Source organism: Harmonia axyridis, chromosome 7, assembly GCF_914767665.1.
Source record: "Harmonia axyridis chromosome 7, icHarAxyr1.1, whole genome shotgun sequence".
Taxonomy (NCBI): Eukaryota; Metazoa; Arthropoda; class Insecta; order Coleoptera; family Coccinellidae; genus Harmonia; species Harmonia axyridis.
Genome location: NC_059507.1, coordinates 13,172,837 through 13,191,672, shown reverse-complemented (window position 1 = coordinate 13,191,672; position 18,836 = coordinate 13,172,837). Strand labels below are relative to the sequence as shown.

At 35.5% G+C, this 18,836-nt stretch overlaps 1 protein-coding gene across 6 annotated transcripts in view; it reads left to right on the top strand.

Annotated features, from left to right (window-relative positions):
- The window catches only part of LOC123685146 (paired box protein Pax-6), a 73,475-nt gene that overhangs the window by 22,896 nt on the left and 31,743 nt on the right, over nucleotides 1–18,836 (top strand). For 3 of the 6 annotated variants that reach the window (XM_045624752.1, XM_045624751.1, XM_045624754.1), the window contains 2 exons: nucleotides 3,436–3,661; nucleotides 3,707–3,902. In XM_045624752.1, coding sequence (XP_045480708.1) covers nucleotides 3,436–3,661; nucleotides 3,707–3,902 — 422 coding nt within the window. Of the gene's footprint in view, nucleotides 1–386; nucleotides 424–3,435; nucleotides 3,662–3,706; nucleotides 3,903–18,836 lie in introns of those variants that run through there. The other 3 variants (XM_045624756.1, XM_045624753.1, XM_045624755.1) reach the window with 2 other exon arrangements.

The following is an 18,836-nucleotide window of genomic DNA, read 5'->3' as shown; positions in this document are numbered from 1 at the left end:
AATTCACAAGTGTAAACTACCCCTTAGACGGCCTGCAAATCAATGTGCTTCGGATGTGTTATTCTGTTCCTATTGAAGAGTAAGTATTCCAAATATCGACTTGGCTAAACGTTTTTCAAGATTTCATTCGTGAAAATACTTGTATATACCCCGTCGTTTCATTGATCAGCATAATTCAAGTTCATCTATAATATTATTTCATGCATTGAAATGTCATAAAAACTTGACTGAAGTCGTTCAAGTAAACTCAAAAAGCAAATTCTTGCGTTGCACCCCAAAAACAGATCGATTCGTTAGTTTTAAATTCTACCGACGCCACTGGTCGTTTGGCTGCTGGAATGAATTCGGCTGCTGAAAAGTGGCTGCCAAGTTCACGCCGGTTATGTTTGTCACCTATTGTCTTTATCAATATGTTCAATATGAGTAAGTTACTTCCTGTTTTTGATTGTTAGTTCTTCTTTTTCCAATATTAATTCATCCACATCATGTTGTTCGTTTTGTTTTTTTTTTCGTGAGGGGTCTATCGATGTTTGTAAACCGGTTTTTCTATAGAGAGTGTTGCTTCCCAATGAAAATTATATTCCGTTTCATCCTAGCAATTTTACAAATTTCATGATTATGCTTTACCAAGTTTCCTAGAAATAATTTTTTTCAAAGGACCCCGCACGTTTAGTACGGGAAATGGCTTTCCGTGAATTTGGCTGAATTTTTGATATGTTGTAGTTCTTGATGAACTGATCAGAAAAGTCCTTAGCCACAAAGCTCAAAAATGGACAGTTTTCGAGATATGGAGCTTTGAAAATGAATTTTTTGCAATTTTTGGGGTTTTTGCTCATCAATTGGGGAGCTCTCATTTCTGGTTTTGATGGAATTTGGATGTTCGGCGGCCAGAACCCGACTGAGAAATGATCTACCTTGGTTATATTAGGCACCGCCATCGATAATTTTTTATACACTGCTCCACATTGGCTATGAAATGAGATACAAAATCCAAGATCTTCCATACATCTTTTCATGCCACACAGAATATTCACATGACCGAGAAACGACATATTGTGAGATTTTTTTAAGACAGGCCATAATAACTGAATCCTCATATATCTGATGTCCAATAATATCAAATATGTTAGCCAAAATGTTCATAACCAGGCACCGCTAGCTGTAATGGGGGAAAATGGGAAAATCATAATCATATATCCTCAGGGATAACAATTGTGATCACTATTGATCTCATTTACATATGATATGTGATTTGTTTCTCACAAATCTCGATAATCTGACAATGGGGTGCCAAGACATTTTCCTCAGAATGTCTCGAAATTGATGATAGCATCTCACAGACAAACGAATCCGTGAAAATGTCTGCAGTTTTGATACAATACAGTACTATCTGGGTAGAATATAGAAGTCCAAGTGTTGGAAGCTAACTATGAATGGAACTTCCGATATTAACCCACGAATTCTTGAAAATAATTTTTTTTTTCTATGAACTTTTTGAACTTCACACATACGAATGAATATTATCTAATAATATGATCGTTGGCTAAATGAACGAGTAGATCAATCAAAAACAATATAATAATGAGAATAACATTCATAATAATAATAACAATAATGATAATTTTGCCCTCGATTCGATTCATAATATTCTAAATGATTTCTTGCGATTGCTAATATAATTTCAAATTGTTTTTTGTTTATTATCATTATTGTTATTATTATTATGAATTTTTTAACTCTAAAATTCATGAATTGATGCTATAGCTAGTTAAGTTTCAGACGGCTTTCAAATTCTACAAATTCAAACTCAATTTTTCATTCCTTGAACGACTTCAAAATGTTCATTTTCGGAAATAATAGACCAACAAACGCAAAATAGGCATATGTTATATGCCATAAATGAACGATTAGGTACGCTCAAAATTATTTCAAGTGTAGATGACAAACAACACTATTTAGTCAGTGTTGTTTCTGCTTTTTTTTATTTGCACATTATTAGTACCAGTTATCAGTCTGAAATCGCTCACATCCACATATCAAACAATGACGCAAGTTGCCATATAAAACAACCTACTTTTGAACATTCGAATTCATTTTTTTTTTCATCCAATGCAAACGGTCCCAAATAGAATTTTCTCATTAATTTCATTGGCGCTATTGAGTGTATCATTCAATTATCGAAGTGAGCTTTGTAATTTCCTACGTAAACTCCCGATTTCAATACGGAAACATGAAAATGATGAAAAAGCTGCGGAATCCAACACTAATCGACGCATGTAGATTGAAAATTCGATTTTCCCACTATAATGCAATTATATTTAGTCCGAAATGAAATAAAAAACAAAATATTATCTACTTATGTATTTTTTCATACCGAAAGATTGGCTTTCCTCTAATAAAAAATATGATGATGATCTTAATGAAAAGAGTGTGCTCCCAATAAAGAAAGGATATGTTGACTCAATAAGAGTCAAGGAGATCTGAAATAATTCGAGTTCACAGTGGAATCATGGGTACATTTTAAGTATGTATTAAAATTGAGGTTGAAAAAACCATACTCTTGTCTACCCAATCTCCGAGTTTTAGGATTATTACCTAATCTTAATTTCATTTCATTTCATGGTCCCCCTGAGATTTTGATTGCGTGATTTTTCAGCACAACACCCTCAATATTACTTTCTCAATCCAAAGGACATGGAAAAAAGGAAAGTAATGGATTCTCTACAATTTCCCGATTTTCAATGACAATCATGAACACCTTATCGTTTTTCAATAATTTTCATTTTGCCCCCCCTGAGAAAAATTTCTGCGGGCGTCCATGTTGTTAGTCATATGAGTCTTCACATCCAGTTGCTTATGCGCGACTATTCTACTATATTTGTATCAGCATCCATTTAATCGTACAGTAGTGTACCAATAATCTCATTCCTGAACTCACTTTGTTAACCATTTGTTAAAGATCCAAACATGGGATCGAAACGTCTACAATTCAATAAGGATTTGTTTGATTTCACCTGTCCTAAAGCTACAAACCCATCAGTGGGGGCTAGTGAGAGTATAAGATGGTGAGACACATTAGAAAAAAATCATTATTATTATTTTAATATACATTAATATACATATTTTTAAAGTAAAGGAAGCGCATTAGGTATGCCGCAGACCGTTTACTTTTTGAAGAGGAAGTGAGATTAATATCTATACAAGAATCGTGAGACTGAGATGGATATTATGGATATTATGCTCAGTGTCGTACCGAAAGATGTGAAATTGGGGTTGAAATGGATTAATAAAATATTCGTTTAATTATTGTAATTTTCAGAATTTATTTGGTGAGGCACTGCCTCACCTACCATATTTGTAAACCCATTATTGAAATTTAGATTAAACTAAAAGATGAATTATGACAACATCAGTAATATGGTCATTTCCTTACAGAAGAGGAGCTCATGCATCATGCCATGAGCCAAAACACCATCTTTGGATGTTCAACCGCGGGTCACAGCGGCATCAACCAACTGGGAGGAGTCTACGTTAACGGAAGACCTTTGCCAGATAGCACCAGACAGAAGATAGTTGAGCTAGCCCATTCCGGAGCAAGACCCTGTGACATATCCAGGATACTTCAGGTGTCCAATGGATGTGTCTCAAAAATTCTTGGAAGGTATTATGCCCCTTAAAAATGGCTCCATGGTTTGGCTGATGAAAGTTTTTTTGTTGGTAGGTACTACGAGACTGGCAGTATTAAACCCAGAGCGATCGGTGGGTCCAAACCAAGAGTAGCAACGCAGCCTGTGGTAAACAAGATTGCCGATTTCAAGAGAGAGTGTCCATCTATTTTTGCTTGGGAAATCAGGGACAGACTACTCAGTGAGGGAGTATGCAACAACGACAATATCCCAAGTGTAAGTACCTATTTAGTTTTGTTTTGCTCTTACTTCAAACAATAAAGCATGTGTAAACAAATCTCAGCATTAACAGAGGAATTGTGAACGGGGCATCATGCATCCATGCATTTCAACGTTTGGTACCTACAAGAGCACAGATGAAAACTCCAGCAAAAACTCTGTCTCCTTGTATAGTCGTAGTGATTGGTTTGTGTATTTGTTTACTGAAGAAGCTGAAATATTTATGTTGAAGAGCTTTTTCTTTGTCGAACAAAATTTTCTCCATTTTTCCTTTTTACCAAAAGTTGACGACGTATATATTATAATTAAATCTGAAAAACACAAAAACAGAAAGGAGTAATAAATGTTAGAGTTTCATTGTCATTGTCAATGTCATTTGAAGAATTGCAATGGCTTGACCAGTCATAAGTTGATTTAAAGTTCATGAATCTTCCATGGAAGATTAAAAATTGGAACTTTCTCTGAAGGATCAGCTATTTGACTTTTGTTGAAGACATTATAATAATTCCATTGCAAACGCCAAATTTCCTTGTCACTTTCATCAATCAACTGTCGCCAACAAGCTCTAATTATTACAAGTGAGAATTTAATTCATTATTTATACAAGGTGTCCCAGAATAAGTGGCCAACAATTCACGACTGTGTTTTAAGATTTGAATTATTTCAATTTGAACTCATCTTTTTAAATCTTTAATTCTCGGGAATTTCATTTTATTCCCGAAATGTCTTTCTTATTTTTTTTTCACAAAGTGTAGTGGCCGAAGCCGAAAGTGCCTGAACATCTGGTTAGTCAAAGAACACCACACAATACACAAACACTTGCCAAGCTGTCAATAACATTGTTCCTAAGATTTATTGCATATTGACTCTCGAAATTCAGACGTTCCTACCTGATTTTTCTCTCTTCTATTTCACTTTACCTTTATATCAAGCCGCTCATTCAAACAAAATTCACATCATTGGCCTTTTGTGACTTCAACAGCTATATTATCACCCTTTGTTAAGTCCAAGAGTCACTTTCTTTTGTGAACGTGTGAAATGACCCATCAAATTCTTTTATTGGCACAGTTTAGGGATTGTTGAATGGCTTGTTCACGATAGTTATACTACGTTTGAAGTTTTGCTACTTTGAATGGGTCTTTTACATCCTAATTTTTGTTTGAATACAATAACGGTTTTTTTTTGCGTGAAGTATGTCTTGATGTACGTAACGTAGGTATATTATGAATGAATGAAGATTTCTTCTAGGTCTCTATGAGACGTTCAGAAGCTCTATGATTGAGACAATTAGCATTACCGGTTTTGTATAGGCTTTGTTATTGTCTACTACAGGCAGTTCATTTACAGCAATATTAATTGTTTGCCCTAAAGTAATTGAGAATTGATCCAAAACAACGCGAATGAAGAAGAAAAAAAGAGGAAAAATTAAAATGGATCCATTAAAGACATTAGAAGAAATAAAATGAGAATTCAGACAACATATTTAAACAGACTAGCATCGTAGTTTCTAAACTACGGACCATTTTAGTCAGTTATTCTCAAAAATTAACATCTGCAATTGCTTGGGGGTGAAACATGGAGTAATAAACATAGATAGAGGGAGTATACGCAAATTTTACATGTCCCCAACATGGTTAGATTACGTTGTCGGATTGTGATATATTTTCAAATCCACAATTTTGCTATCGTTATGAATGTATATTATATTGAATGAAATATATTTATTCGAGTGATCCCCGATTAAATATGCAAATTTCAATATTTGGAATCCGATATTTTTCTTAATTGTTAAATTTATAATAAGCAGAATATTTATTATTTTTTGAATCTACCGGCTGAAATCCAAGGTTTGGCAACTTTTGCTCTCATAATGTCATCGGTTTTTTCACGTTGTTTGGCGCGCTTGAAGTTTGTTCTCTGAATTTCTGATATATTCAGGTATTTATTTCAATATATTTTGAGTTGATATGAAAAGTTGATTCTCTTTGGGACAAAAGAAGTGCGTTCTTTGTGGTGAAACTCGCGAATTGAGTGAAATATTGTATCACTGATATGTTTTCATTTCCGCGCCCTTTATGTCAAATTTGAAAGCTCATGTTGGGGACAAAATTTGCTTACTGAAAATGACGTATGCTCCCCCTATCTATGTTCATTACTCTGAGGGGTGAAACAACAAGTACTGATTATATGACTTTTTTCACAACTTCGAACATGGTAATCGAAATTCGTTCACTGATTGCTATTTTAGAAAAAATAGCATGTGTACCTAAAGCCTTGCAAAAGATAACTTCGAATCCTTATGTAAAAGCCAAATGGAGGTGGAACTACAAACCTTTGACACCTCTAGCACGTGCAACTGTCTTCCCGATGGAACCTCAAGGCTAGAAAACAATCCTTGCACAATAAAGTGAAAGACCACACGATCCTATTGACAACGAATAGCAATAGTTTTGTCCTCACGTGGTGTATTAGTTCAGTCGATACTCGATAAATACCACTCGTATTTACTCAGAAACAAACTCAATAACCCAAAAGCGACAACGCTGCAAGGCACCAAACATCAATGCCAGATCATGCTGGAATATTCAGATTTTGCTAGGTTGCAACCCTGGGGCGACATTTCCAGACGTAACGAAGTGAGGCTTCTCCACGGTTTCGAGAATATGATCCCCAGGATCTATTTGCTGAAATGTCGCATGTCAATGCTGTGCAAACTCTATTAGTGACAGAATCTTGAGTTTGTTTACCCGCGAGGGAATAGGAGTTCTACCTGCGATTCGACCCAGTTAGAAATGTCGTTCTGGGTGTCGCCTTTATTAAGCATTCAGTCAGCACAAGGCACACATGTTGCTTGCAAGGTTTTGTTCGATCCTCATTGAGATCGTCAAAACGATACTGTGATAATTTCACGTATCAGGACCTGAGGACTGGACAGAACCGGCTTTAAAATGTTGGGTCAAGCTGATTCGGGACACACACAAACAGATTATTATATACGAAAATTAGGCATCTAGAACATCTTTTCATACTATTTTCTGTGTGTCCATCATTTCGACTCAATTTTCTATGCTGTCAGTAATCCTTGGTAACTTTCAAAAAACTTCCTAGAGACTTTAGATCTATAAGATAACTTAAACCGACTTGCTTACCAATACTGGGTTAAGAGGGAACCACACCTCGTGATCTGTCAAGGAATATTACAATAGTTCTAACTTTCGCTGAAAGGAAGTACTTTATGAGTATTCTAATAAATTTTCATAAAATTAGAATTTTGCCTCTGTTGTAATGATTTTTCGTAGTATTTTTTTCGATATTTTCAAAATTTTACATTGCTTTGTAAGATACCTTATATGATCAATTCTTTTGAGAAAAACCAAAATAAACATAGATGAGAGAGTATACGCAATATTGACATGTCCTCAACATGGTTAGATTACGTGTCGGATTGTGATATATTTTCAAATCCACAATTTTACAATATCATTATGAATGTATATTATATTATTGAATGAAATATATTTATTTGAGTGCTTTCCGATAAAATATTCAAATTTGAATATTTGGAATCCGATATTTTTCCTAATTGTCGAATTTATAATGAGCAGAATATTTATTATTCTCTGTTTCTACCTGCTGAAATCCAAGGTTCGGCAACTTTTGCTATCCTAGTGTCATCGCTTGTTTCACGTCGTTTGGTGCGCTTGAAGTTTGTTTCCTGAATTTCTGATATATTTAGTTATTTATTTCAATATATTTAGTTATTTATTTCAATATATTTTGAGTTAATATGAAACTTTGATAAACTATGGGACATAAGAGGTGTGTTCTTTGAGGAGAAACTCGCGAATTAAGAGAAATATCGTATCATTGATGTGTTTTCATTTCCGCGCGCTTCATGTCAAATTTGATAGTTCATGTTGGGGAAAAAATTTTCTTCTCTGACATATGCTCCTTCTATCTATGTTTATTACTCTGAGATTGAAACTCTTGTGAGCTTCTGCTACCTCGAACAAGGCGCCGAATTTGGATTCCAAGTTCACAAAAATTGAAAGTCCGTCCCTGTCTTGCCAATTCCGACAAAGTATTCGCAGTCATTGAGACACCGAAAGATTTATGTTTTGCCTCGGTTACCAGAAGGAGGGGACCAATTTTTCATCTATTATTCGGTTCTAACATTTTGCGCTATTTGTAGATCTTTTGATCGCAAAACTAGCCGCCCATTGTGTCCGCGTATTGTGATTGTAATAGCTACAATCTTGTTGATAGATGTATGTTTGGGCACTTGAGTCCGAATAGGGACACTCTGCGAGGAATTTGCCGAATTTATAGAACGATTCTTTCATTCAGACGAGTGTCCCAGAGATTTATATATATACTTTGGAATCGGAGGAATTGTGTACAATGGTCCAGCTATTTTCAAAGTTGAATATTATCTAACACAATAATTTAGTGTGTAAGTTAAGTACAGGGGTTGTCGACATTATTTTTATCGCTTTTTACTTTGATTACTTATTTAGTTTGTATTTTTTTTTGGATCAACTCAATTGTGTTTTCGGAAATTATCAGAATTTAACATTGCTGAATCAACGACCAATCATGCCTGAAAATCCTTCTGATGAAGGCAATGTAATGTATGAATTAAGAAACAATTCTAAATATTCTCAACAGTCTGGACTATTGTGCCAAAATTTTTCATTCAACAACGGTAGGTACCATCAAAGCCGGCGATAGGGGTGAAACAGTGAAGCGACTGTTTCAGGCGCCTCTTTTCGAGGGGCGGCAATTTAGCCCAGTTTGTTACCTCCCTTTCATATTTCTGAAAAAATATAGTCTTGATTCTTAAAAACAACATGAGGTTGGTCCGCTCCGCTGCGTTTATCAACATTCCCTGCAATAAAAATCTCCAAACCGTCTTTACTAAGCCGCCTGTTCAATAAATAACACATGGCAACCCAACCAATATAAGCAGCATTGCCTATTACCCTAATTGAATGATGGATGGTATATATTTCACAAAGACGAAAAACAACACTTCGAATTACGTGGAAGTTGTTTACACATTCAATATTATGGAAAATTCCTACGATTCTGAATTCGAAACTAGTTACTGATAAATGATTAATGTTTTCAGCGGAACATATGTTTTTAATCCTATTCAGTTTTCGGAGCTTTGCATGCCTTACCGCCCTTTGTATCTTGGGATGTGATAGGTAATCTTTCATCGATCGTACGCAGTGTCTTGTGAATGTGAGAATCAGATATATTACTTACGCATTGATCATGGCGTTGAAGAAATCCAAGAATTTATTGTAGGTAAAAATGTCCAAAAAAAAAAAAGAAACCCAGTGGAAACGACTTCAGAAAGAAACGATTAGCAGAAACGCTATGGCTAATTATCATCGGGGCAGGTGATGTTTTTTGTTGGGGAGGGGGGTTATATATACTTTTTCAGCAGGGGCGCCAAAAAATTCTTTGCTTCAGGCGCCAAAATGGCTCTAAAATTAAATATATCGAAGTAAACGAGAATATCATTTGAACAGTTATGTTTCCGAGGGATCGAGAAAATAATTGTTGAAATCGGCCAGAGTTCAAGAGAAAATGAACTACTAACTTCGTTGAGGTTATATCTGTTACTCTAATTTTGCCGGTGTGTGTATTAGATGCAGTTATAGTCAATTATGAGAAATTTTTATAATAAAAAGAAATAAGTAGTTACTTAATGCGTAATAATGTGGAAAATGCAGCGTTTTCTGGAAAATCATCATTAAAACGACATCTATGTCGATAATCGTCATCAATCCTTTCCGCCTAGGTGAAAAACCATATCGAAACCCCAAATAGGAAATGGCCGTCAATGTGGAGCCTCCCGACGACGAATTTTCCCTTGAATCGATTTAGCATTTCCCGTACTTTTCCATCTGCGGCACCGTAGGCGTCCGCTCTTCTGGAAAATCTTGCTAACAAATGAACGTCGTCGTAAACTTTCGTCTGCAACATGACGTTGTCTTCGTCGGCAAATTCTCAGGGATCCTCGAAACCGTCAGAATTTCCATCATCGCATTTTCCGCTCGGGAGAGCGCACGCGTCGGAAGCTCATCGATACGCGGGAAAACTAGGGGGTGAATTTTCCGAGCACGGGAGCGCGAAAAATGAGCAGATCTGCCATGGACAAGGGGAGAGTGAAAAGCGGCGTTGCCAAGTGGAAAACGGGTTATGTGCGATCGTGCAAATCTGGTCGTTGTGTAGGTACACACCTTTAGTTGAATTGTACCCAAATTTTTTTTGGAAACCGAAAAAAAAATTCAGTTGTTTATTTGGTAGTGAAGATCTACGTGATTTTTTAATGGCGTTGGTTGGTTCAACAATTTGTTATAGTTCGTTTCTGTTGTAGCAGTTTGGAGGTTACAGTAAAATTTTGATTATTTCTCAATTGGGTTTGTACCTACTATTTGATTTGAACCTCTTAAAAATACAGAGAACATGGCAAAGCCCGACACTATTTCTGCCATGACGAGATTCACAGCCAATAAACAACTTAACTATGCGAAGAAAATGACAATCACAATCAACAATAATACACCACTTTGTACTCTTATGACAAACAAAAACTTGCCAACCACCACCATAATTTTATTTTTGACAGGTCTCTAAATTTCCTGATTCCTTTCTTTACTCGAATCAACAATTTATCTCTGCCGCATTTTCTGTACATGGAAGAGTGAAGACATAAGCTGAATGGCATACTTTTGATGTGATCAAAATTATGATCCTTCTATTGCAATCAGCAGTGTCTAACTGGCGAAATTGAAACACAGTTCCCACCTAAAACTTTGCATCATTGATCTTTTTCAAGGGGATACGTTCCTGCAATATGTTAGATTTGGTTAAGTAAGGTAGCGCATCGTCATTGCATGAAAAACATTCAGAATTGAAAAGTCAAGTAGTAGGATTGTAGTTTGGTGCAACAAGTCTTAGCATTTGCTCAAAGTATATTTTTCTGCAACAGCAGCACTTTGAAATTTTGCAAAGAATGCAAAGAAGGTGATGGCTCCAGCAATCGATTAATCTCTTCATAGAGCAGACACCGTCATATCTATATTAAATTTTGCTAATTTTTCTAATTGCTATCCTTTCGGGATTTTAGCTATCATACGTGCTAGTTTGGCTTAACTGGTTGCTTCTATAGGAAAAGCTCAATCATGTTCACCCAAAAATAGCTATACCATATCGAAATAGGTCCTTGAATTTTGAAAACAAAACATTAGGAAATTGAACTGCACTATTCCCAGTTCTAAAATCAAGTTCTCTTGTATGTTTCTCCTCTCCTACTTAGCAATAATCAAAATTGAATTATTGCCGCACCAGTGAGCAAAAATAGACCTGGCAACGCCGCGGAAACCGCCTCTGGTATCTCACAATAGAGATTAAAAAGAGGGATGAGCTGTGCCGGACAAAGATACAGACAAAATGGCCGAATTTCCGGTTGCGTCATTGGACAGATGGTCTTCATTTGTTTTCAGGGAGCGCATCACAAGAAGATGAGAAGAGAAATAACAGCAACTGCCGCTTATTGGAGCACGAATGGGCACAGATTAAATTCTGCGGTACATTTTTTGGCGCGCTTCTCTCGCTTCTTTTTTTTTTTTCGAGCGTTCTGGTGATGTAATGAATTCTACGGCAGATGAATGTTTGGAAATGTGGGGAATATTAAATGTTTTGTGTTCGGGAACGGAGAGAAATTTTCGCTATGATGTGGTAGATTCTTATTACTTATCCTGAATATTTACAAAATAGACCACCTAGGTATAATAAACCTATCTACATTTTTGAGAGGACAGTGCATGAATCAAGCGAATAGAGGGCGCTTAAATTAGTTTTTTACTCCCCTTACAGAAAGTGACGAAATTTTTACATCTTGCCAATTATGTAACTGCCTATTTTGAGCACTGTGCAAAGTAAAACTGTGCGATATACTATACCGTAAACAGAAAGCACAATCTACAACCAATACGGTGGCATCTGTGAAGTAAATCGAACGGCGAATAGCCAATAAGATCAAACCTTTAGTAGTTGCCATGGAAACAAATTATTGATAACAGCCCGCGTAGCTCATAACCTTTTGAAATTTCGTTATTGTGTTTGCTTTTTGAGCCTCCTTTCCTAATATCTTTCCTTTTGGCTACGTGATAGTCAACTGTAAGAAATTTATTGAAGGATAACACTTTTTTCACTAGTCAAAAGCCTTATGCCTGACAATATAAAAAAATAAATTGAATCAATAGCAATATTAAAGCATTGAACGCGTTTCTGAGCCTGTGGAGTCAAAATTTTTAAGACGAAACATTTGATATGTCTATTCACTTCTCATGGAAGATATAACTCTGTATGAAGGATTGAAAAAATATGTAATGTAACCTTAACAAACTCGAAAAAGGGTTCTTCCTTATTCATCATTCGATTTGAGTAATATACAAACAAATAAAAAGGGAGTACTCAACACACATCAGAATAATCTTCATTAAAATACATTCGAGAAATCAAAGATATTTGAAACTTCTCTTGAACGATTGAACCTCTTTTTCCATATTCTATCTTTCTTAGGTAGATTACTAAAAGAACAATTTTTCTATGGGGGTTCAATTGGTGTAGTTTCGCATTGAGGTGTTAAAGTTATACCTAGTAGGTACTCATGATTCATTATAAAAGTTTTCACAAAAAATTTTGATTTATAGACTGTGACGTTTACATATTGAAATGAAAATTTTAACGTTATAAACCAGTTTTCCAAAAATTGTCAACGACTGGATTGTCGCTTACCTATAGATAAACGATACTCCGAGCAAGTCTGACGCTCAGCGTCACAAACTCCCTTGTATCTGCTCCAGGCGGTTCTCCATTTACAGGCATTTTCCTCCTTAGAGCCTCACTTCCGGTTCACGTCTGATTGCTCTTGGATTGTTCCTCCCCTCTCCTCCCAACTATCTGCGGGGGTGATCGACCGATTTCCTCTTGATTGGAACAAGGAGGAAAATTAACGTTAAGACGTTATGAAGTTAGGATGGCTTTTCGGGATTTTTATAACATGCAGATTTCTGGATTGAACATAATGAACGTCTTGAAGGTTAAATAAATGTGGGTCATTATTCTTAGGAGATTTGTAATTTAGCGGACAATTTAAATTTTTGAGCGCTTGTTCCCTGAGAAGATCGTTCTTATTTTGTCGACAATGTCGGGTAAATGCACTGGTTCTCGACCAGTTAACAGAAATATCGATTTCGAGCACGATTTTTTCACACATAAACTCATCAAATATTTATGGTGTTGGTGTTCATCGATTCTTTGGAGAGTTTTGAATGATTTGTCTTATAATTTTAAGCTTTCTTTTCGCATTTATTATTTTATCTATCTATCTATCTATCGACCAAGCCGCAGAGTTTTCGACCATTTTTGTGTTAGTTTTCGACCACTAATAATAGTGGCCGCTCCACTTAAAAATTTTATAAAAAACTTCAGAGCGAGATGAGTGATTAGTACTTACTTTCGTACTGTACCATCGACATCACTACCTATCACTCAGATGGGTTTCAGATGAGGTAATCAAGTAAGAAACACTAGGAACGTAAAAAAAATTATTTCGCAAAAGTTTCCATTTTCTATAAATACTTATTTCAAAATAGCAACTCATACAACATTATTTGGTTGTTTTGCTCTTAATATCTATTTAGAAACTAATGAGTATATAAAATATAAAACACCGACCACCAGTGGTCGAGAATTAAGTACAATCAAACTGGTTCTCGACCGCGAATAAATAAAGGGTAGAAATGAGTGTTTCAACGTTAATTCGGTGGTCGCAAACTAATATTCAGAAAGTAGATATATAAATGGATCAGGGTATAGAAAAAAAAACGGAAATGATCCAACAGAAATATATCGGTTGAAATAAACAATTATTGAAGTAACATATTGGTTCTCGACCACTTTGGTCGAGAAATAAAAGATACAAATTGTCCAATACCAGTTCGCGACCGCCGAATATTGAACAAAAAAATATACATTTATTTGCTTCTTGATTGAAATACACTCAAAAATATATCTTATAATTGATATGGAACAAAATATGCACACATAATTCATTTAAAATAAGAAATAATTACTATTTTCTGGTCATATATCACAAAGCACTTTTCTAAGAGAGGACGAGAAAGAACCCTTTTCTATGATAGACGACTAATTTTTAGCGCGAAAACTTTGACCTATACCACTACTATGCAAACTAACTTGGAAGGGTAAAATGGTCGAGAACACGTACTGCGAAAATATTTTGCACTACATGATATATTTTTATTATTATTTTATCTCAAATCACGGAATGGTCGAGAATCAGTGCCGGTCGGCTAACTAGTGCATTTACCCTCTATAATTGTCGAATTTTGAGCCATGAATGGCCTCAAATGTCAATTCAAGTTAGATAGGCAGACTAGACTGTTTTCCTTATATTTCAAGCTCCATGTAAAATTCCATTTTGATTGCATCACCAGAAACAGGGAAAATACAAGACGAACCAGGAATACTCAGTATATCTCAATGACTGACAATTTGTATCATGGAGATTCTGCTTGTGGTACCAATTTCAAGTTTCGTGAAGGTTTTGTTGTTACTAGAAAAAAACTGATATATAGCAGATAGAATGTAATATAGTTGTAAATATAGTAGACAATATTCGAATATACTACACCAGTTCACGAGACGTGCATATCCTTTGATTCGGAGAATTTGTCGTTTAAAAATTATATTTGAATCATCATGGCATCATTCGAAATGATATTCTGTAGTTATTGAACTACAGAACTACTCTCAACAAATTTATTCATTTCATAAAGCAGTGTACCTGACCTATTGAATTGAGATATCATGAAATCTAAATGCGCTCACTACACCCTTTATGAAAATATTAAAATATTATTCAACTATGAAACAGTATATATCGCATACCTTTTCCAAGGTGGTGTGAAAATAGACATAAACTAAATGCTGACCCATAATAAATATTAGGAACTGTAGCAGAAAGTAGTAACTATTAAATGTTCTTTGATAATTTTCTAGATATGTTCATTTCCGTATAAACGTTAATGTATTTTTCTTGAAAGAATATCTACTTCCTACTCTTTCTATCTAACTCATTGCATAGACCACAAAAAACAAAATATGTCCACAAAAAACCTAAAATCCAAACTCTGAATGAGTGTAAAAACATTTTCCAAGAGGAAACCCTAGTTGCTAAGGCGCCTTCAGCATCACCGCCATTTTCGGTAATCTCTCTATTTTTATAATCCGCATGCCGAAGCTCTTCTCCCCCTCAGGGGCTGTCTCCTAGGAAACCCCCAACGCAGCCGAAATTCCGATATGTCAAGAGCGACGTTCTGATAGCAAATTTGCCGTTGGTTTTTTACAGCCGTTTTTTTTTACATGCCGAAAACTGCATGGTAACCGAAATATTTAATCGATTCACTTTTTCAAACTGATTAATTTTTTTGGTTTATTCCGTATTTACCAAAATTGGCATGTAGATTTTTGATTCTATAGGAATATCATTTTCTGACTTCTGAACACAAATCTGAAGTCAAAAGTTCCTTTTCTGTGACATTTATGTCGCACATAAATGTCATGAAAAATTCATTACTTCTTTGAAACTTTTTTTTCGAGGAAACGGAAGGAAAGCAGGTTCGATTTCTTCGCTTAGATGTATGCAATTATATATACGGTGTTTCAAAAAAAGATGGCCCTGATAGGCTGTAGGTTGTTGGTTGTATAAAAAAAATTAAATATGAAAAATTAATTCTATAATTCGAAGATTGAACTGAAGGTTGAAATAAATACTAAAGATAATACTAATAAAGTATTTTAAATATTCAATTTTCTCTATTCTTCAGGATATATAATAGGTTCATTCTCAATATCGAATTCAAAATCATAATAAATATTCAACAGGACGAACCCAGTCAATTGTACTTAAATATAAGTTTTTAGACACTTGACGGTAGAATAAATTCTTTCTGGCGTGTTCGTCGATACTGGTAACCTACAAAATATTTTGAGTAATATGGATATGTTGTTTTTTTCTTCCTCTTCTTGAATTCACATTCACGCGTTATTTCGTTGGCTGTTTCTAAATCCATTTCATATAATTTTGCTATTTTCGTCGAAGAGTCATTAATCCGTTAAATCAAACACTTGAATGATGATAACATAGATTGATGTTTGAGAAATCTGTTACTCAATCGAAAATTTTAAAGCCAGATGTTTATATTGTGTCAGAACCTTTTCCGAGTAGATTATTGCATATTTTTTATGACCAGCATTCCAGCATAGGTCGTATACTTTGTCGGCTTTGAGAACTTTTTTTGTTGGACGTATTCAACCATGATACTTGATATGAAGAAATAATAATATTTCTTTGTATCATATATAACATGTTGTTCAACTACTGAACTTCCTACTACCTAATTGGTGGTGGCAATAAAATTCGAATTTTATGGTTATCTTTAAGAAGCAACCCCCAAGAAACTCTATATAAATTTAAGTTGCCGAACGAAGCAATAAACGATGCTGGGTTATAAATAATTAGAGACATAATGGTCTTTCCATTGACAAACTTTCTCTGAATTGTTGGTATCTTTGGAGGGAGGGGTCTGCAGGCCCAAAGAAAATAACACTGTAAAAAATCGAAATGATGGAATTTGATATGGGAGATATTTCACGAACCCTCGATATTATACTAAGGGTCGGTATTCAACCGACGGTTGAACCTTGCGTCAACTACCATCTTCTGTATTTCTAGTGAAGAATTTGGTAGTTGACGCAACGGTTGAACCGTCGGTTATCTTCCATAATACCGGCCCTAATTGACTTATATAAACCAAGGTACTTTCACGCATGGTTATAGAAATTGCCTGCCTCGTTAGCTGTTTCCTATAATACACAGAAAATCCCGAATTCACTTTTGAATAAAACATACGTGAGCGGTTCATAAATTGCATCCTGCAACGCTCAATTTGTCCGTCGATTTTCCCATATTTTCCTCCCCGGTCACAATTTAAAATCTCAAATCACAGCATCCTGCCTACAATTCCTGAGGCGACGCGCCTCGACGACTGCCTAAACGGCGGGTATTTAAGGTCCCGAATTCTAAACCGGCTACCGCGCTGTTTCCCGCTTATTACCATCAAGCAGGCATTGTCCCAGTGGAAAATTGCGGGGGCTCACACTGGCCCTCGGGGGATCCTCGAATCGCTGCGGTTTCGCAAATTGAACAATTTAATATCTGAAATTACTTCGACGGGGGTCTCGTTTTTGAGGGACGCGTCTGGTGCGCGACGTTCAGCGTCGGTTTCAGCGAACGGATGTACATTGTGTTCGAGATTGTTTCGGTTTGGGACAAATTGTGCATGGTTAACATTTGGTGAGGTCTTTGAAACCTTCTCATCTTTTTTTTTTTTTGAAAGGTGAAACGAAGAGAATATGATAATTATAAAGAATGTTCCTGAATGACAAGGTATAAAGCAAAATGAGAGATTTGTTGGATAATTTCAAGAAAAAAAGTCCTATAAACATGGGCCCGTAAAAGCTTTGTTTTCCAGATACAAGCATGTTGATTACTTGCGAAACTGTTGTTCTTTATTTGGTCGTGAAATCCCAAATCGACTTAATTTTTTTCCTGCTACTTTTCTTGAATTTTCTCTGATTCTGGTAAATTTTGCATGAGGCTTGTCATTCTACATCAAATTGCTTATTCGATCGAATAAGCAATTAAGAAATTGTCAATAGTAATATCCCTAGGACATTGATAATAGACGAAATAATCTTATGACAATCGAAAGCCCGAAGCCGAAGGCTAAGGACTGTTACCAAAATGCGAGCTCGAGAAATTTGTTATGAAATTATGAGGCATTTGTCAATGACCGAGGGATCTTCGGCGGATAATTTTTTGACAAAAAAAATTATTTTTTGACAAAAAAAATTATGACTTCATTAAAATTTAACTAAACATCAGATTCGTTGCTGTTCATTTCCTTCGATGATCTTTTACGATTGCATCGTGGGCATCACGGGCTGATTCAAAATCTATATTGTTAAATGGGTCAATCAGAATGTTATAGTCATTATAGGTAGTATTTTTTTTGCAAGAGTGTGCACAAAACGTTCCACAGTGTCTTCACCGTTGCGTCTTTATATTCGGTCGCGTCTTTCTTCCTCATAATGACCGCCCAATCTTTTAATACCAACGTCAATTCTTCTAAGCTCCTATGTTCATTCAATTCATATTCTCGTTCGCTGCAAACAATCCATAAATATTCCCCAAATATATTTGAGACTGTATGTTGTATTTCTGGGAATTTTTCTATGATTAGCGCATTTATCCTCTGTTATGCTCTGAACATACGCATTGCCAAAACGTGACGTTTTGAAGTTTATTTGGAATGAAGTTGTCAAACTCAATCGTGTTGTCAATTGTCATAGTGATTGATAATTGCACTCAATGCATTTATAAGTGTAAAGTTGACATGATTGGCCGAAATTATCATGTGACACAAAATGACAAAATTTGATTGGTTGTTAGAATTGTCAAAAATCTAAACTTCGAACAAAATCACGGCACTCAAGATCCCGAAATGTCAGCACACAGAATTCTAACTGCCATCGTGACCAAATGATAGAGCGATCTATTCAACCGCTAAAAACTATCTGCTGACGTGAAAATTGAAAGCTTTTTCAACGCCCAAATCAAGTACCTTCCCTCCTATCAACCCCAGAGTAGAAAACGATTAAATACGAATTAATTCATGGTGTTTATTGTCTGTGAGCTAATTAAAAAACACCCACGTTTCAAATTTCTGTTGACCTGATCTTCCCCAGTGAAGCATTATCGAG